General features: G+C 42.4%; 1 protein-coding gene across 16 annotated transcripts in view; it reads right to left on the bottom strand.

Moving 5' to 3' along the window:
- Window positions 1–21,267, bottom strand: part of LDLRAD4 (low density lipoprotein receptor class A domain containing 4) — a 430,085-nt gene that overhangs the window by 182,488 nt on the left and 226,330 nt on the right. For 13 of the 16 annotated variants that reach the window (XM_046670900.1, XM_046670889.1, XM_046670902.1 and 10 more), the window contains one exon: window positions 20,455–20,595. In XM_046670900.1, coding sequence (XP_046526856.1) covers window positions 20,455–20,595 — 141 coding nt within the window. Of the gene's footprint in view, window positions 1–255; window positions 558–1,058; window positions 1,121–20,454; window positions 20,596–21,267 lie in introns of all 16 variants that reach the window. The other 3 variants (XM_046670903.1, XM_046670904.1, XM_046670905.1) reach the window with 1 other exon arrangement.

Here is a 21,267-nt window from a genome sequence, read left to right as displayed (position 1 = left end):
CATGCCCTCACTTTGCTGTTGTGCTTCAACGGTAAGATGCATCTTACTGCCTAAGCCCAACTATAAATTCTGGGAGAGCAGGAACTCTAGCTTTATTCATCCTGCTATCACATAGCAGGCTCTTCTCTCCATAAATATTTACTGCTCAGTTCACATTTTCAGGGATGTCTGTGCTAACACTCCTCAACTGCCGCCTAGTGTGGGGCTGAACACAGATGAAGAGGAGGTGGGCAGCCAAGCTCCTGGGCAGCTTACCTGGGAGCAGACACATGCTCTGTTCCAGTTGTAAAGGGGTTGCATCTCTGTACCTGCTCTTCCTCTCCTGTCTTAAACAGGTGCACAAAGTAACTGAGCCCGACTCCTCCATGAAGAGTGAGGACACAAGGCATGGTGAGGAGGGCATGCCCGGGTTATGGAATAATGCTGAAAAGCTCCTGGTATTTCTCCACCTTCTCAATCAGGTGCAGGTGTCACTGCAGGCTCCAGCCTCTTCTCACCACAGGCTGCCCAGGGTCACGTCAGCATCTGCAGAGGCCTCACAGACGCACCCTAAACCACTGAAGCACACCCACATCCCACATAAGACAATGAATCATAGTTGACTAGTTGACGTGCTTTTATGTTCTGCTGACATTTAATTACAAGTGTTCATTTCAATTTTGCAGTTTTTTTCCTATCATAAAGGCAGTACCATTTTTTTCAGGTTTCCAACATTTGTGTGGGCCCTTGAAAAGCTTGGAGACCTGGAGTTCCCTGCCTAAATGCCCATTGGGTAGAATGACCTGCCTACCAAGCCTGGGGAAACCCTGATCCAGGTGCCAAGATGCGCTTCAGCATGCTTGGTCCTCTGCCGAGCTTCTCTTGGCCCCTCACCAGCAGTACCCACTCCTCCTTTCTGGGGGGGGGGGGGGGGGGGGGGGGTGTGTACAGGTATCCCAGCACTGGTCTACTTTACATCCTTTGTAGGTAAGGCCTGCCAAGTCTTACACAATTTGAATTGCCCAGCACAGTGACTGGTGCATATGAATCTTTTCAACAAATACTCATTGAATACTTACTAGGTTCCACATCCTGGTCTTGCTTTGGGGGATCCAGCAAAGTGCATACCCGAGTGGGATATCTGATGAATGAAGGAATATATAAATGATTATGACCTATATCTCTGAACTCAGCGTGCTATGATCTCCAAGGCAACACAAAACATCCAATATAACAGCATCTATCATAGGAACCAGTGCTTTCCTGCTCCCCAGCACCTTCTGGACAAGGTCCACTGTGTGTCAGCCTGAGCCTTGAGTGCCCTGGCACTCAGCACTCTGCCTACCTCACCTCTGCCAGCTGCCTGCACCTGTGGCTTAGGTGAACTCCCATTGTAGGCTAGGCATGTCCTCCTGCCACCCTCCTGCAGAGAGTAATCCTTCAATTTGGACAAATACCACCAGCCCTGTACAGCAGATAGTATCCAGCTATCTTTTCCACTAACTGAGTATGTTTTTCACCCAACTGACTTCTGCAAAGTGAGAGCAAGCAAGTAAGTGGAGGGAAGAGCCAAGGGTGAGTCTTAGTATTAATAAGAGCAAAGATTATGAACAGAACAGAGGCATTTGTTAATATAAGTCAGGAAGCAAATTCAGGACAAAACTGTAACCCAGAAATTCAAAATTCTATATATTTAAAATTTAATTTAATGCACTTAAATCATCCCTTTAAATGTGGTATAATGGAATTCTTTTACACATTTATGTAACACATTTAGAACTCTTTCTAGAGCTCAGAAACTCCACCTAGGTAAAATTTAACCATAACAAGATAAAACCTAATTTATTTTAATCAAATGACTGCTTCCTATCATTATCGTTAACATTCCTCCTTCATGTGAACTCTGCTCTCTTGCTCATTCTCCCTAACTAAAGGGGGTTCTTCTATTATCGTAGCTGCAGAAAGGCAGCACACTTTATAAAGGAGACAGGAGGGCCCTTTCAGAGAATAACACTGCAAAAAACAACCCCCCCCCCCACAAAACACTGGGATATGAACAGCGCACCCTCCTGTTCTGTCCCCACATTCGGCAATAGCACCAAATGAACATGTGCAGTGTAAAAGCAGTGCCCATTAGCTCCTGCAGCTTGTTAGCATATTTTAATGCTGCAATCACAGCTCTCTATCAAGGTGCTACTAGGTGCCAGACTCTGGATTCACACATTGCGTCATTAGTGTCCCCAGTGAACAGATTACACAGCAATATTGGGGATGAGGTTGCAAGGTAATGAGAAGGGGTAACAGTGAGAAAGGCAGATGGAGCACCTGGCAGTTTGTAATGAACAGATGAGCTGATCACACAGAGGGAGGGTCTAATTTTAGCTGACACTGGCAGACATTTTCTGCCCTGATGAACACCTCTCTCAAAACCCTGAAAATAATTATATTAGTTAGAAAGAAACACCTCTCTTGAAAAAATGTTGTGTCCAATATTTATCTCATTCAAGTTGATAACAGAAAAAGTCACTGATTCAGATGCTTTTTTGAGCCACAAGGGGCTCTAGGGATCAAAACTGCCTCCTGTGCCAGCAGGCCCAGAAAACCAGGGCCCAAGGTGCTAACAAACCAAGGTCACTGCAGAGAGTAGCAGAGCTGATGATTCTGTATTCTAACTCGTTCCTGTGACACAAGTAATGCACAAATCCACTGTCATCCCATGATAAACACAAGTTTCAGTGCTGGGCCTCCGAGAAAAATATCATTAAGGGTCCTGCCCCTTCTGAAGATTATACCCAAAGTTTCTATGTAACACTATGACAATTCAAAAGTCTCCTGATTTCCATAATACATGCATATGAACACATACCACAAACATACCAGCAGCAAAGCAAAACAAAGTCCATCACTTGTTTTCAAAGGGGAAAAGAGATGGACCCTACATCTTTTCTCAAATACAATGCACAATGTTACATTTGCACACAATAAAATCCCATGACACACATGCTCACTCACATACACATACATGCACCCCAGAGGGTGAGAGGGTGGAAGAAATAGGAAGAAGTTGGTAAAAGGAACAAATTTTCAGCTATAAGATGAACAAGGCCTGAACTATCTAATGTAAAACAGGGTGACCATAGTTGATAACACTGTATTGTACAAATGAAATTTGCTAAGGAGAGCAGAACTTAAATGTTCTCACCAAAACAAAACCAAAAAAGATAAATATGTGAGGTGATGGATGTGTTAATTAACCAGATGGAGGGAATCTTTTCACAATATACACATATATCACATCACCATGATGTACACTTTAAATATCTTACAATTTTGTCAATGACACCTCAATAAAGTTGAAATTTAAAAAAGAAATTTTTTTAAAGAAAGTTGCAAAGTATGACCACATGTTGACTGCTATGACTGTGGATCCTTCCTACGTTAGTGTTTTTTCCAACTCCCCAGCCCCAAGCTGACCGGTGGGAGAAGACCCCAACTACCTGTACTGCAAAGATCCGTCCCATGAGGTAATCTTCCTTCCTCCTCCTCTTCAGTTTGGTGAGGATCTCCACCTCAGCACCAGGTTTCACCCAAGTCTCCCAGGAGGAAGCTTTTCCCTTTCTCTATGGTGGATCGCTTACCCCTCTAGACTTGCTCATGGCGTCCTCCTCCTCCTCTAGAGTCACCAACTGGCCTCTCCAAGACATCCCTCTGCCCTGAAATGACCGCAGTCTCTCCCTCCCTCCCTTCTTCCTTTCACAGCAGTGACAGCCTGAGGGCTATCAGGTGCTGCACTGGGCCCTGAGATTACAGCAATGAGAGGTGGGCTGCAGAGGCAGAGCAGGCCACATACTGGGAGACACTCCAAACTGGGGTACACCTCCAGGCTGAGGCACACACTATCTATCTATTCATCTCCTCATGTGGCTTTCACACTGACTCCTCCGAATTCCTTTTTTTAAATAACCTTAACAATTATCACAGCATTATGACTATCTTCACAAACTGTTGAAAAGGTCCCAATTGTGGTGACTGGGGGCCTGCCCCCTCTGATAACCTTCCCAGTTATGTTTCTGTGTCTGTGCCCTCGTGGAGTTTACATTGACTTCACCTAAAGGCCACCTATTCTGTGGGGAAGGGTCCTTCCAGGTGACTCCCTCTTTATTCTTTGTCTTTCCCTCTCACTGCCTAATCTGAGAAGTTAGTGTGAGGACATCATACAGTGGAAAGAAAACTGGCCTAAGAGATAGGAAGCAGACATATCAGGGTCTCTGCCAATGACTCTTTTTGTGACTTTGTCTATAAAGTAGGGTACAGAGCTAGGTGATCTCTAAGGACATTCATGCACATAATTGCTTTGTAGCATAGCCTCACTCTCTTACTCAAAAACCTTCAATGACCTCCTTTTTTTTTTTTGAGGAAGATTAGGCCTGAGCTAACTGTTGCCAATCCTCCTCTTTTTGCTGAGGAAGACTGGCCCTGAGCTAACATCCATGCCCATCTTCCTCTACTTTACATGTGGGACGCCCGCCACAGCATGGCTGGCCAAGCAGTGCCATGTCCGCACCTGAGATCCGAACCAGCGAACCCCAGGCCACCAAAGTAGAACGTGCGAAGTTAACCGCTGCACCAGCGGCCTGGCCCTCCTCTCCACCTTTTAAGGTCAGATTGGCATTTAAAAACTTGGTTTCATGCCAAGCTCTGTCCCCATAAATTTGATAACACTAGACATTTCTATCTTCTAAGCGTATGTAACAGCAAGAGGGGAGGTCTCTCTGAGGTGTGCATTTTCTTTGGTTGCGCTTCTGTAGAAAATTATGTTAAGTCATAGACATAGACCTAAATCAAGTCAAAGAAGGTAAATAGCTTTCCTTGCCTGGCTCAGCCACTACCCCTACAATAGGGAGAGCCTCCACTGGGCTTCAACCTGCTGCCTGCTTCAAATTCAGACTGGTTGCAAAGGCTTCCAGTCTGAGTACACTCCACTGCTGCACCTTACCAGAACAATACCTGGGCCTTTCCCCCAAGATGTAAGGAGAAAAGGGTCAAAGGTTTAGCTCAAGTTCCTTTTTCTTCCATTTTTTTAGAATCACACAAATAACGGAAGCCCAGAACCCGATTAAAGATAAGGGGGTAATACGCCCAGGTGCCCATTCCAGAACAGGTGGGCACCAATGGGAGGGGAGGTACCTTTTCTCAGAAAGGGGGAATAATACCATATTCTCCTAGACAATGCACATACACATGCCCACGGGTCACCCCACAAAATCTCTGGAGTCTTTGAAACAGGCAGATGTGTATTTTTGTTTCTCTGATTGTAAGGGAACAGAACAAAGAGAAGTTGGCATTCTGCCAAGTGTTATGGTTTGCCTTCCGGACACCTGAGGCTATCAGTATAAGCTGGCATTGTGCCCCCACATTGCACCTTGTTGCCACAAAAGGATGCTCCTTATAGATTATTCAAAGGGTGGGAGACTTTATGCACTAAGTATAAGAGTCTGATTGGGACAGCAGGCAAGAGTTTTAAGGAAAGAAGATGCCTTTCTGAAAGACCGCTGTACCTTCAGGATGACCTCGGGAATATTTCTGAGGAGCTATTTTGGAACAAGGATGGAATTGCTTGCTGCTTATAGCTGCAGCTCTTAAACACAGATTTCTTTCTTTCCTCTCCAGAATTGTGTACTTTAAAAATATTTTTCATCTTTGATTTCTTTTTCTTTCTGGGAAGAAAGAAACAAAAATCATCTACTTTTCCCTCTGCTGTTAGCTCTTATGATATAACAAGAATGGATGAAGGAGTGAAAAAATGATTATTGCTAAATTTAGGTTGTTGGAGTTTTTTCCAAATTAAAAGCCTATGCTAGTGTCTCCATTGAGACCTGACTAAAAGAGCTAGGAGCCCGGATGGTTAACTCATTCAAAGCCACTCCATCTCTGTAGTACAGACACATCACATGATGGTTAATTTCAGCTTTATTTTTGTGATTACTCAAAGATGGTCCCTTCCAAGCTTGACTATAGACTCTCTTGGATAATTTTTCCAAGGCAAATATATGACTAATGACAGTAAGCCCAACAATGAAGCCCCCCAAGCTGAGCTGAGTCATGCTCTTCTTGCCATTGGTCCCCTCACATTCCCCTATAATTTCATCCTGATAGCAACACACCCTCATGTAAGCACCATTCCTGGCTCTGAGGAAATACTGTGTAAAACGACCAGCAGAAAGTGGCCAGGTACTGGAGTGCAGCTAAGCAGGGGACTCTTGAGATTTTTACCTCATTTCCCACAGCATCATTAGCAGAGCTGATTGTGATAAGACCCAGCTTGGGAAAGTTCTCAGAGATTCATCAGAAATGAAAACAAGCCAGTTGAGTCTCTAAAACCCTTCTTAATTAAGAGACTAAACCCTGAAAAATGGTCAGGACAGACAGTCTCAAGTGAAGCAGTACCAGGCTCATCAATACACACAATTAATACAGGTCACTCCATGCTCTGCATTCTTCTTTTAACGACCCAACAAGAAGTCCTCCTTTTCTGCTCTTCTGCAGCTTTTCAAGGACCATGTCTGAATTAAATCATTCTGTATTCTGTGGTGGAGTACAGTTTAAATCAATAACATTATCATACTACAACTCTCCTTTCACACTCTCCCTAATGCCTAATATTAGTCAAGTTTGCACTAAAATTGATCAGTAACAGAGGGCGTTTTCTCTTAACATCCCCTCTCCATCTAACCTCTCACCCACCCACCTCCTACCCTGGCCTCCCCCAGGAAGCAGGATTGGCATTGATTTCTATCTGATTACAGGAGAGCCTGCCCTGACTTTCCCCAGTTACTTAAGCCGGCGTCTCATTGCGTGTCCTTAGAGACCAGGGCTTCGCTCAGGCAGAGAGTGTCTAGACAGTATTCATGACCCATCTGTCTGGCACGGCCCAGCGGATGGCAAACTCTATTAGAACTGAAACCATTTTTCCCTCCTCCTTCTCCCATCTCTCTCTCCCTTTGCAAAGCAGGAATCTGACACTGAAAATTACTATCATTGTTGCAATTCTCAAAATAGCACTGCCAGACTTTCATTAACATCCACGCTAGACTACTAAATATTTAAAGAAGTGGATAAATTTCATCTGAGGTGGGACAGCCCCACACACATGAAAGCAGTAACAGAATCAAAATGTAAATCTAAGAGGTTGTTTTTATCCACGTAAATTTAGTGTCACAGCAGGAGGAAATGATGCCTAAGGTTTATTGAAACTTTCCCTCCCATTTGTTCTCTGCCTTTGTTTATTTGAAAAGGCAGAATTGCCTTTCAAGACCCTACAAGATTTTAAATGATCAGAAAACTGTCTTGGAGAAACAAAGGCAGCAGACCAAAGAGGTGGGCAGGGGAGGGGCCCTCCTCTTCGGCAGAGGAGGAGGAGGGTGAGCACTGCCAGCACTTCCTCTGTGGCTCACCCCACAAAACACACGCAGGTAGAAATCTGTTGACAGCAACAACCCACAACTCGACTGGGCTCAGGTGAAGAGATGCATAGCCTCCTCCTCATCTTGTTTTAAATACCATCTTGGATCATTTTCACACAAGTCAATAACTGTTTTGCCATGGATTCTTTTTTTAAGTTGAAAAGAGGTGCAGGGAGCCCTGTCAAAAGAATACACACTGCCTGCAGAACAGATTGATTCACTGAAAGCAGCCTCTACTATTGGCCTAGGCCAGAATTAAGCAAGTGGAACATTCAGAGCCCATTCCACTCCTACGCTACCATGCTCTGGACACAACAAAACACACTGGAAGACCCTTGTCCCACCCTTCCTGCAGTCAGCAACATCAAAAGTCTAATCCATTGAGCACCTAAGGGCCCAGGAAGCAGGAAGAGGCCCACTCCTCTGCCAGCACAGCTGAGTCTGAAGGGAGCACAGCATTCATACAAGATCCATCGGAAAATTAGGGGTCTAGGGCTAGAAAGCTCATATTTGGCCAAGGAGGGTGCTTGGTGCTCACAGCAGGTGAAGGAGGGAGAGTAATGGCAGAAATAGAGTTGTTCCGTTCATCGTGTACCACCAAGCTTGAGCAAAGCTGGCATCACACTCACCCTCCTGACAGAGAAAGTAAAACAGAGAGGGGAACCGACTTCCCCCAGGTCATGTAAATAGTACACAGCCTGGGAGGAATTGAAGAAAGGATTAATTAATTAATCAATTAGTAGAGGAAACCCAAAGGAACTCAACAAAACCAATGATCCTGGATACACTGGGGCTCCTGGGTTAATTTTTTGTAATCTATTCGAAAATCCAGGATGTAACCAAGAGTATCATCATCTATATATCAATTAAAAATTTACATATAAACAGTTGCTCTCAATGCACTCACTTCTATGGGCCTTCATATTAATAGATGGTTTGATCTCCACCCTTCAAATCCTATAAACCTTTAAAAACTGATGAGTAAATCCTTATCTTACTTGGAAAAATATCATGGAAAACAACAGCCAGAAGCAAAAACAAAACCACAGCCTGAGTTCAATTCCCAAGGGCAGCATGTTCTAGTTGTGTGACCCTGAATAAATTACCTAACCTCTCTGAGCACTGTTTCCTATGAAAACTTTCTAGGGTGATTTTGAGAGATAAATGAAATGATGCACGTAAAGAGCTGGCACTCAGCAAATGGCAGCAACCTGCCTATCTCATCTCCATCTCTAAGAAGCTGCAGGCCTTCAGATAAACTCCTTACACCTAGTCATCAAACAAAGGGAGCAGTGTGGCCACTTCATCTTTAACTAAGTGATGATAAGATACATGGGAACGGAAAAGGGTGAAAAAACAGGATTGGTGAGCTCCTGGTATGCACTCCTGTTCTTGAACATTCAAGATGATAAAGACAGGTTAAGGCTGGGATGGTCTAAGTGGTCTCCTAGCACAGCTTCCTCCCCAGAGTATTCCTGCACTCGTCCATTGAAGCTCTGCTGAGAAACACAAACTGCTATGACAGACATGACTAAGGCAACTGGCAAGAGTTTAATGTGGACTGTGTGTTAGAAAATATTACTGCAGCAACATCACATTTCCTGAGTTTTGGTAACTAAACGCTGGTTACAGAAGAAAATGTCTTTTTCTTTGGAAATATACGTTGAAGTATTTTGAGGTAAAGAGACATGATGTCTGAAACTTACTCTGAATTGGTTCACAAAAATTAAAATGTAAATATACAGAAACAATAATAAAAAGGATAAATTTTATAACTTTATTCTAAGTTTGAAAATTATTCCAAAATACATTTTAAAAGACAGCAAATAAAGACACAGGGCTGTAAATGTAATAATATTTATTGAGCATTTACTACATACCAGGCATTATTCTAATTGCTTCACCTAAACTATGTTATTAAATCCTGAGAAGAACCCTGTGAGGGAGATACCAATATTATCATCTTCATCTTACAAATGAGAAAATCAAGGTATAAAGAGGTTAAGTAACTTGCCTAAGGCCACAGTCAGTGAGTGGTGACTTCAGATTTGGAACTCAGGGCCTGATACTGTACTCTGTAGTTTAAACAAATTGTAGGACCAGCCTGGGAACCTAACCACAGTTTATAACACTGTTTATAACATTGTATCCACAGGAAAATATGTTCTCTCAGTAGCAATATGAAACCCAGGGTGCCAGGGATACACTGGCACAAAATGGGGACCTGACCTGGGAGGACTAATCAATCAAGTAACTGAAGCTACATACCATGCCCACACTCAGACACACTCACATGCTCACATACCCAACACACACTCGTGCACACACACACCACACAGAGACTCACATACTCTTGCATATACTCATACTTCTTTAGTGCCCAGCAGGAAGCATTTCACATCACTAGGCTTGGCATGAACCAGCCCTTCCTATAGAGCATATGGATATTCAGAAGTCAAAGGTTTGTCTCTCAAGGGTTGCCATGTTGGGAAACCCTGACCCCAGTAAAGCACAGTAAAAATCTATCACGCTATTGGAAGCAGAATAAACAATTTACACCAGAGTAGGCTTATACTCTGGTTAGTTTAGGTGTTTATAGTAACTAAATATACACTGTAATGACAGACAATTTGAGGGGATGTACCTTATGTCATCTTCTTTCTGTGTTCTATCATGTAGGCTGCTATGACTGTATAGGTTATTTTCAACCCTCCAGTTTCACTAGCAGGACACTAAGCCATGCAAAACAAAAATTTTTTTCATCCTCTGGTCAGACTTGAGTTTTCGAAAATAATCGCATTCATCCAGTCACTCAGCAAATATTTACAGGGCCATGCGCCTTATGCTATATATGCCGTGTAGTTTATGCTATATATGACACATACCATACATTATATATGCCATACACTGTGTGCTGTATAGGCTATGTACTATATGCTACACATGCCATGCACCTGCTATATGTGCCATGCAGTATCGAAGGCACTAGGGCTACAGAAGAAATCCTTACAGGCACTGTTCAACTGAAGACCATGCTTACAGCATGCTGGGAAGTAGCAGACAAAGGATAAATGGTTTCCAATTCAATTCAATAAATATTTTTCAAGCGTCCATATGTACAGTCCATGTATGTTAGGAGTGTCAGAGCTTCCAAAAATGTAAGCATAGCCCCTGTCTTCAAAGAGCTTAATATCTAGTGAGAATTATACTTGTACAGGCATATCTCCTTTTATTGTGATTTGCTTTATTGTGCTTCACAGATACTGTATCTTTTACAAATTGAAGGCTTGTGGCAACCCTGCACTGAGCAAGCCAATTGGTGCCTTTTGTCGAACAACATTTGCTCATTTCATGTCTCTGTGTCACATTTTGGTAGTTCTCACAATATTTCAAACTTTTTCATCATTATTATATTTGTTATGGTGATCTGTGATCAGTGATCTTTGATGTTACTATTGTAATTGTCTTGGGGGTGCCATGATCCAGGCCCATATAAGACTGCGAACTTAATAAACGTGTATGTCCTGACTGCGCCACCATCTGACCATTCCCCCATCTCTCTCTCCCTCTCCCCTGGCCTCCCTATTCCCTAAAACACAACAATATTGCAATTCAGCCAGTTAATAAACCCTACAATAGCCTCTAAGTGTTCAAGTGAAAGGGAGGAGTCATATGTCTCTCACTTTAAATCAGAAGTTGGAAATGATTAAGCTTAGTGAGGAAGGTTTGTCAAAAGCTGAGACAAACTGAAAGCTACGCCTCTTGTGCCAACCAGTTAGCCAAGTTGTGAATGCAAAGGAAAAGATCTTAAAGGAAATTAAGTGCTACTCCAGTGAACCCAAGAATGATAAGAAAACAAAACACCCTTATTGCTGATATGGAGAAAGTTTTAGGAGTCTGGATAGAAGACTAAACCGGCCACAACATTCCCTTAAGCCAAAGCCTAATCCAATGCAAGGCCTTAACTCTCTTTAATTTTATGGAAGGCTGAGAGAGGTAAGGAAGCTGCAGAAGAAAATGTGAAGCTAGCAGAGGTTGGTTCATGAGGTTTAAGGAAAGAAACCATCTCCATAACATAAAAGTGCAAGGGGAAGCAGCAAGTGCTGATGCAGAAGCTGCAGTAAGTTCCCCAGAAGATCTAGCAAAGATCATTAATGAAGGTGGCTACCCTCAACAACAGATTTTCAATGTAGACTAAATAGTCTTATATTGGAAGAAGATGCCATCTAGGACCTTTATTGCTAGAGAGGAGAGAGGAGAAACCAATGCTTAGCTTCAAAGCTTCAAAGGACAGGCTAACTCTCCTTAGGGGCTAATGTAGCCTGAGACTTTAAGTTGGAGCTAGTACTTGCTTACCATTCCAAAAATCCTAGGGGCCTTAAGAATGATGCTAAATCTACTCTGCTTGTGCTCTATAAATGAAACAACAAAGCCTGAATGACAGGATATCTATTTCCAACATTGTTTACTGAATATTTTATTCCCACTGTTGAGACATACTACTTAGAAAAAAAGATTCCTTTCAAAATATTACTGCTCACTGACAACATACCTGATCACCCAAGAGCTCTGATGGAGATGTATAATGAGATTAACATTGTTTTCAACATAACATCCACTCTGTAGCCCATGGATCAAGGAGTAATTTCGACTTTCAAGTCTTATTACTTAAGAAATATATTTTGTAAGGCTATGGCTACCATAGATGGTGATTTGTCTGATGAATCTGGACAAAGTCAATTGAAAACCTTCTAGAAAGGATTCGCCATTCTAGATACCATTAAGAACATTTGTGATTCATGGGAAGAGATCAAAATATCAACATTAACAGGAGTTTGGAAGAAGCTGATTTCAACCCTCACGGGTGACTTTGAAGAGTTCAAGACATCAGTGAGGGAAGTAACTGCACATGTGGTGGAAATAGCAAGAGAACTAGAATCAGAAGTGGAGCCTGAAGATGGGACTGAATTGCTGCCATCTCATGACAAAACTTGAACAGATGAGGAGTTGCTTCTATGGATGAGCAAAGAAAGTGATTTCTTGAGATAGAATCTACTCCTGGTGAAGATGCTGTGAAGACTGTTGAAATGTCAACAAAGCATTTCAAACATGACATAAACTCAGTTGATAAAGCAGCAGCAGGTTTTGAGAGGATTTACTTCAATTTTTAAACAAGGTCTACTTTGGGTAAAATGCTATATCAAACAGCACTGCATGCTATAGAGAAATGTTCATGAAAGGAAGAGTCAACAGATACAGAGAACTTCACTGTCTTATTTTAAGAAGTTGCCACAGATACCCCAACCTTCAGCAACCACCACCCTGATCAGTTAGCAGCCATCAACATCAAAGCAAGACCCTCCACCAGCAAAAAGATTATGACTCGCTGAAGGCTCAGATGATGGTTAGCATTTTTTAGCAATACAGTATTTTTAAGGTATGTACGTTGTTTTCTTAGACACAATGCTATGGCACACTTAATAGACTACAGTATAGTGTAAACATAACTTTTATATGTACTTAGAAACCAAAAAAGTCATGTGACTCACTTTATTGTGATATTCGCTTTATTGCAGAGATCTGGAATTGAAACCGCAATATCACCAAGGTATGCCTGTACACACGTAATGATCAAGCAGAACCGACAACATCTTAAAGAGAGGCACAAAGTGCTACAGGGTTCCACGTAGGAGAAATTTTTTTTGGTTATGGAGAGGGGGTCAGCAAGGGTGACCAAATTGATATACCTAGCAGATGGTCAAAACACTAAATACCAAAACAGAAAATACCAAAGGAGGAATTGGTCTGGGGGTGGAAGGAGAAAAAATTGATTCACCTTTGAATGCTCAGAGTTTGAGAGGCTTGGAAGAGGGCTTACAAGCAGTTGGACACTTTGGTCAGGCTAGAGATAAAAATTTGGGGGTGGTTTTGATGGCATGTGGTGTCTGGAATTACCCAAGCAAGGGCAAGGAGTGAGAATTGTGGGCTAAAGGCTGAAACCTAGGGGACAGAGGAGCTGCCAAAGAGAGGGAACAGCTGGAGGTGTCCAGCGAGACCAGTCAGCTGCAGATCCTGTGACCCAAGGGCATGGATAATCTCAAAAAGGGTATGATCAACCTTATCAACTGCAGAAAAAGACTAGCAGTGAAAGAAGAAATGGAAAAAAAGTCCAGTGGATCTGGCAGGGAAAGCAAAAGCGGCTAGGAGAAGGGGAGAAGAAAGGGTTAGAGAGGGAGCAGTAAGGGGCTGTCGAACTGTCTTCCAAATGCAGCAGAAGACAGGCTGGCACTGGGAGGGAAAGGGACAGGAAATAGATGGAGGGTGAAGGCGAGCAGGGCAAGTCTGGATAAGTGTGGAGGAAAGCAGGAGAGGGCTCCAACTGAGGCGCTGCAAGGATTCTCAGGGGTACTGAGGGCCCTGCCTGAATGGAGGCTATCTCCAGCCATCATGCGGTGCCCGTTAGCAGTGGAGGGCTTCTAGGTAGGAGGTGGAGAGCAGAGTGCAGCCCTGGAGTCTGCAAGGTGGGTGCAACAGAGGGCTGTGGGCTCAGAGGCACAGGGTTGTAAGAAGGCACTTCAGGAAGTCAGAGGTAGGTAGGTGAGGACAACGGGCAGAAGGAAGGGGAGAGTGCTTGGGAGGAAAAGAAAGGATTAACCAGTTAAGATGGAGCAAGTGTGAGGGAGTGAGTTCCTGAGACTCCCAGGTGCTACGGGACAGGGTCAGACTGTCCCCCAGGTCAAACTCCTGCACTCCTGGAGTTTAACGTCTTTGAAGTTAAACAGGCCACTGGGGATCACAGAATCCTGAATAAAGCCCGGGAGTTGGTCACTCAAGTGCAGCAGAGGGCGTTTCTAAAATGGTTTCATGCATACGTCAAATATGTTTTAATTCATCCGTTCATAATGACACATTATGAAAAAGAAAATCTGATTGGTTACCTCTGAAGGGCAAAAGGGAACTTTCTCATTATTCAGAAAACTGATCCTATATGATATCCACTTTATGGTAATCACATAGTTGATGGGGAATTTCTCTTTATAGAAATATTCCCACGAATAAATGGAGACAAAAGGATAAAATTAGGTTATGACCCTTTTGCAACCCCAATGACTGGTAATAATCACACTATAGAGAGACAACCAGATAGGATATGCCTCCCGGTGGAGGACAACAGCACCTACTGAGTCACTTCACACATACAACATTCAAACCTGAATCTCCCTAACCCTCTAGACCTAACTACCAGCTGACAGGAATTATAAGGAACAGAGGAGCACAGTCAGTGACTTCATGGGAAACCATTCAGCAAAATCCCGAATATGGAAACTCTACAGAACAAACAATCCAGACCCTTCCACCAAAAATTATAAGAAGTAGGGAGAACCCATAGAGTAAAGACTTCTTAAGGGACACATCAATCCACCCTGGAGCAATGCAGGGAGCTTCTTGGATCTTGGTTCAAACAAACAAACAAACTGGAAACAGAACAAAACACACATTTATAAGACAACTGGAAAAATATGAACTCTAACAGGATAGTCCACGATACTAGAAGATTACTGTTAACGTTTATTGAAATAATTATAGAAAAAAAGTAAAGGTCTGGTCTTTGTGAGCCTGGTAGATAGGTTTTCTACATGAGTCTGCTTCCAAATACAAAATACTTGGTACGAACTAAACTTATTGTGGTGATCATTTTACAATAAATGTAAGTCAAGTCATTACGCTGTACACCTTAAACTTATATAGTGCTCTATGTCAACTATAGCTCAAAAAAACTGAATGAATGAGTGAATGAATAAACAACAAACAAACTTGGGAGGTAGGGAGTTGACAGCCAAAGGTGAAGCACAGGATAGAATACCTCAGCGTAATGCTTAAAGCTGACTGACATCTTGAGCCTAGATGACAAGTAGGATGCCAGTCCCCTTGGCAAAAAAAAAAAAAAAAGAAGGTGGGAAGAGCTGGTTTGGGAAGAAGGACATTCAGCTCAGATTTTAATATGTTGAATTTTATCTTATTTGGTTGTTATTACCCTAAATGGCCTTGGACAAAAAAAAAGTTTCCTTCTGAAAAAGTCCTGAAATTAAAGTTCTGGCTTAATTGGGTACACTTTATTAGCTTCAGTTCATTTGATTTTGAGATTCAGTTTAAGAGGCCACCTATGGAGAAAGAAGCAACTTCTCCCTCCAGTAGGGATGGGAGTTCCTCCACTCTCCACTTTCCCTGAATCGGATCCTCTCAGTTAATTGGAAATTCCACTGAAGCTCAAAGTGAAAGTTGTTCCGATCAATGACTGGCTCCATGTCAACTTTGGTCTTACTCTTAAAGTCTAGTGGCATGAATTCCTTAGTAGTGATTGCTTAAGGAAGGTCTATTCTTGCCAACACTTTCAAAGAACACAGCTCTTTCCAAGGCTACTCAATTATTGCTTCTGGGAAGTCAAAGGAACTCTGCTCTCCCCCAGCAAAATGTGGCAAAGGGGCTTTGAAAATGTAGTGTTACAGAAAACATGCAGCTTGGTAGGAATGGTGAAGCAGAGGGTTCACTGAGTGAAAGTGTGGGAGTGGTGATGCCAGCATCAACCAGGGCAACAGGCAGGCAGTGCAGCTCTCCCCTACACATGCCCAGCAGACCCACAGGCAGTCTCTTTTTAGAGACAAGAGCAGAAGGCATAGCATGGCTTACCGGCTTTTCTCTATGGGCCCAACTCACCTTTCCAACTCTATCTCAGGCTACCCTCAGCCCAGGCCTTCTGTCAGATCAGGAAGTCCACCTTCACTCTCCCCATGCTCACGTTATTCTCAGCCCAGACACTCTGTCCTCTCCATGCCACTCAGCACGCCTCCTCCATGAAGCTACCAGAATGATTCTCTGTAAACTCCTGAACCACAAATTGTTGAAACCGCTTAGTTCTCACTACCCTGTGTTCATTTTCAGTTATCTGTCTGGAAATCTTCTCAGCTTCCCAACTTGCCTATCAGCACTTGACTGTTATCCTTGATGATGGGATCTATGTTTCTTTCATCTTTCACAATGCCTGGAACAATGACCAAAGAAGGTATTTAACAATTTTATTTGTAAATATAATAATTTGCATAAAATAATTTTATTTTTATACATAATAAATAATTTTATTTGTATAATTTTTAGTTTTAGTGCTCAGGAGTACAATATTTTGATGGAGCAGACAAGAGAAAAAACATGACAAAAGTTGGCAATTCGGGCTGACAGCATTTTCCCTCTTCTGCAAAAAGATGTGTCCAGCAAAACTCTTTCCCTATGAGACAATCAACACCAGCCCAGTCCTCCACATCTGTGCAAAACCCTTTGGAGCTCACAGAAAAATAAACTAGCCTCAGTCAATGGATAGCCTGACCACAGTTAGCAAAGTAGAAAAGCAGGTGAAATTACTCAGTGTTCCAAAAACATTTTTTGAAGAGAAAAATTATTTACAGCTACTGTAAACAGGGCTTCCATTATCATTATCATTGCTGACTTCACAAACGACAGTTACATTTTCTTTCTAACCTTAATTCAGGCTAAATTCTAGAGAGACAGAGATGACCCACGACATCTGAGCCATGGTGCATGACCACAGCCAACAAAATAGGCAGAAAACTGATTCGAGCTCATCTGGAAATCCAAAAGATTCTACCTTGCTTTACCCTAAGCACAATCAAATAGCAAAACACTGAATGTTTCCTCCATGCAGGAACAAAGCAAATTAAGTAAATAAATCGTGTTCTTTTTTTTTTTTTTTTTGAGGAAGATTAGCCTTGAATTAATATCTGCCACCAATCCTCCTCTTTTTGCGGAGGAAGATTGGCCCTGAGCTAACATCCCTGCTCATCTTCCTCTGCTTTATATGTGGGATGCCACCACAGCATGACTTGATGAGCAGTGTGTAGGTCCACACCCGGGATCTGAACCGGTGAACCCCAGGCCACCAAAGCGGAATGTGCGAACTTAACCACCGTGCCACCAGGCCGGGAAGAACAAGGAGGAGGCACTATTTGTTCTTCTGGAATGTAACATTTTATACACAAGAATTCCTGTAATATTTCAAGTTCTTAAGGTGGAAAGGGGAGCCTAATCATCAGAGTTAGCACTCTGTGCAGAGCAGCATATTGTCCACCTGCTTGTAGGAAACGCACTGGTAAATTCATTAAAACCCGCTTACAAATGGAGAACCTCTAAGCCTTGTTACACAGCTATTAATTGGAAGTAAAATATCCTTTCTTTACTCTATACTCTTGCCTGATAAGGTATGGGGAAAAAAATATCCCTTTCCTTATCAGATCATCCTCTAGCATCAACAAAGAGCAGGGGAGCTACAACCTTTCCCAAAGGCTCCTGACCATAAAGAACAGACCAGATAAAACAAATTCAGAGCAATTGTCCCAAAGGGACAAATGGACCTGGCTCCCTCTGGTGCTTGCAGAGAACCAGGGGAAAGCAGTGTAAAGGGGGCTGCTAGCCAGATCACAGCAAGCCACCTTCAGCTGGCAGGCTTCCCTAGAAGGCCCTCCCCAGGGGACAGAGTAGGTGGGAAACATCCAGAATTTGTGGGGATGAACTCACCTTTAAACACCTGGAAATTCCTCTTACATACAAAGAGAGGCTCTGGCATTCAAAAGTAGATGATACAAAGTCAGGATGGTCCACCTCTCCAACAAATGGCCACACAATGACTGGGGATGATGACAGTCATGATGCAATTATCTAGGCTATGTTTTCATGTACATTATTTCATTTAAATCCTCATAGCAATCTTATATGGCAGAAATTATTCCCATTACACTGATAGAGAAACTAAACTTTAAAAGGGTTCAGCCACTTCCTTAAGCTGGAACCTGAACCCAAGTTAACCTGAAGCCACAGCCATGGTCTTGCCCTTTATTATTCTGTCTCTTGGCTCTCAAGTCTCTTAAAAGAGTACATTGTAAATAATCTCCCATTTTAGCTATTAGGACATAACGATTTCTAGCTATATCTGAACAGTAGGAACCAACAGTTTGCCAACAGGATCTTAGGATTCCTCTGTTAGAGCAAAACTCTTGTAGCTGCCTGGGCAACGCTGAGCCATTTATAGATATAACTGCTTCACCTAGCTTCTAAGCAAAATTAAAGTGTTCACATTTTTAAAAATGAATGGATAGGATATTTGGAAATAGGCTTTAAAAACCAGGAAAGAATGAGAAAGGGAGAGGTGGGACGCGAAGAGGGTTCAATATGAAAGGAAGACTGCAGTGAAAGAGCCCTGAAGTGAAGAAGCACCTTCAAGAGACCGAGAAACAGCCTGTGAAGTGCCCCAGGGCAGAGGGCCAAAGTTTAGTCTGCCTGCTTTTCACACAGCACTCTCAAATCCAGTCAAGGTACCACACAAGATCACGATATTCTTTCCGCAGTTTATCATGTATGTGTTTGCTGTTACTCAAGTCTAGAGAAAACAAAATAAGAAATTGCCTTTACATGCTCTTCTCCTCCTAAGATGCCCTGGCAGAGACTAGAGGACATATATCAAGTGCTTAAGATTCTGTTCTAAGAGCTTTATGCGGACCACCCCCCTCAATCCTTAGGATACTCGTTCTCATGCCCCATTGTGCAGATGAGGGCACAGAGCTGCCCAAGTGTTGGGTAAGTGTCAGGGCCAGGATCCCAAACCAGCAGTCAGGCTCAGAGCAGGAAGGACAATTCACTTCAGGGACCCCTTGCCTATGTCCAGGAAAGCTGCATTATGCAAACTACAGTGTTGAAGACCACAGGCCACTGCACAAAACATCACCAAAAACCAGAGGAAAAACACAAAACCAGAGGAAACACACAAACCAAACACCACAGGAAAGCACAGTCCTAACCTTAAACTGTCTTCTCAAAGTATAGAGATGGGACTCTAAGAATGCAAAATATAAGGAAATACAAATTGACACAACAGAAAAACTTCAGGAAAACTACTGCACTGTTAGACTCTTGAATTTAGCAAGCCTAAAGAGCAGGCTTAAAATTTGCTAGGCACAGCCATTTTCTAAGCTTTCCCCCTTATAAAAATACAGTAGGAATAGAGAAAATGGTTTCTTTTTAAAAATCTCCTCATGTTTCACATTACAGTATCAGTATTTACATAGTCTGATTTCCATAACAAAAATTTAAAAATCTGTAAGTAAAAACAAATATGATTCCTCAAAATAATGTCAGTAAAAGTGGGGAGAGAAGCTGAATGTTTCATGAAGTGACCTCAGTAAGAAGACCCCACAAAGAGGGTCAGGGCTGCAAACATCCCTCCAGCACGCACTACTGTAAAAGCACTCTCATCCTCAACCCACTTACTCAGCCCAAGGAAACACAGGGAACAACAAGCCACTTTTCCTAAGAGAAGTTCCGCAGTATTGCAAAGCTGCCTCCTTTCCCTTTCCTCTTCATAAAAACCGTGAGATCAAAAATCAATGAACTTCAAACTCTGATTCTACCTGTTTCAAGTTCAAGAAATGCTCAAAGCCTCAGCCTTGGGATTCACACATGTAAACACCTCACTTAAGTTATTTTCTATCCAGTATCAAATAGAAAAATACACGATCAGAACCTTTTTTTAAAAGTCCCATATAAATTTCTTTCTTATTTTAATTAAACAATTATGAACTCTCCACATCTTTATTTAATTTTTTAATTAAAGATTTTTATTTAAAATTACTCTAAAAATTTCTACAAAACTGGTATGAAGAATATGAAATCAATATATTATTTCTCGGAATCCAATCAGTGCTTCTAAGATAAGTAGCAAAAGCTTATTCCAAAACACAGTGCCACTAGCCATCTTTGAAAACAGAATAAATTTCCCACTTTTAGACACACCAGCTTTCTATCCTAAAAGAAGAAAACACTCCCTTTGTGAAAATGCATATGTCTTTTCTTTTCCAAAGAACAGTATCCTTCCCATTTCCCCATGACCTTACCTCCTACCATTTCAAAAATACAACTAGACTTGATGCCAAAGTAAGTAGGAGGGACTTACAGTTGAAGATGCCTGGAGGTGGATGTTCAGTCACCAGGAGACAGTTTTCTTCATCACTGTTGTCCCCACAGTCATTCTGTTGGTTACAGACCAATGAACCAAGATACAAGCATTTACCGCTGGTGCAGGTGAATTTGCACTCTGAAAAGCACAATATAAAGCATGAAGTAGTCAATGCAAGTTTGACACTCTTGAGCTGTTATTTTTTTCTTCCCCATTTGCATGCCATGATAGTTTGAGAACTCAGTCTCTCTGGAGAGCCCAGGAAATTGAACTCAGAGGAAGGCTATCTTGGTAAAGGCCTTCCCTCTATGAAATGCACAGGACAGGGCCCCTGGGGTACTCTGGGGCCTGCCATGCCTTACTCTAACCCACAAAAAGGGTAATACAGGCGCTTTCTCTCCATGACCTGCCCAGCAAAAGTCATAGCTATAGGGCTTATATTTTGCTTGAAAAAAATCCTTGGCTATTTTCCGTGCCTCCAAGGATGAGAAGAGCCTGTGCAGTAGTAATTGGGGCTACAGCAGAACTTGGAAGCTCAGGCTTGACAAAAGGAGGCTCATATGTGTTACTTCCAACTTGTCACTAGATGTTGTAAAGCTCTGGGCAAAATATTTAACCCCTCTGGTGTTCATTCATCTCATGCCTAAGGAAAACCAGGTTTAATACCAGCCAGGGGTAGCACTGACTTTGTAATATAAAACATGGGAAAATAGTGTGTGCTCTCTGCTACCTGAGAAGCATCCATGCCAAGTGCCATATGAGTGACTTAAAGAATAGGACAGAGCCCAATCCAAATCTCTATATGCCACA

Source organism: Equus quagga, chromosome 9 (genome assembly GCF_021613505.1).
Source record: "Equus quagga isolate Etosha38 chromosome 9, UCLA_HA_Equagga_1.0, whole genome shotgun sequence".
Lineage (NCBI taxonomy): Eukaryota > Metazoa > Chordata > Mammalia > Perissodactyla > Equidae > Equus > Equus quagga.
Note: the sequence above shows the minus strand (reverse complement) of the source record. Positions and strands in the feature narration are given on the sequence as shown.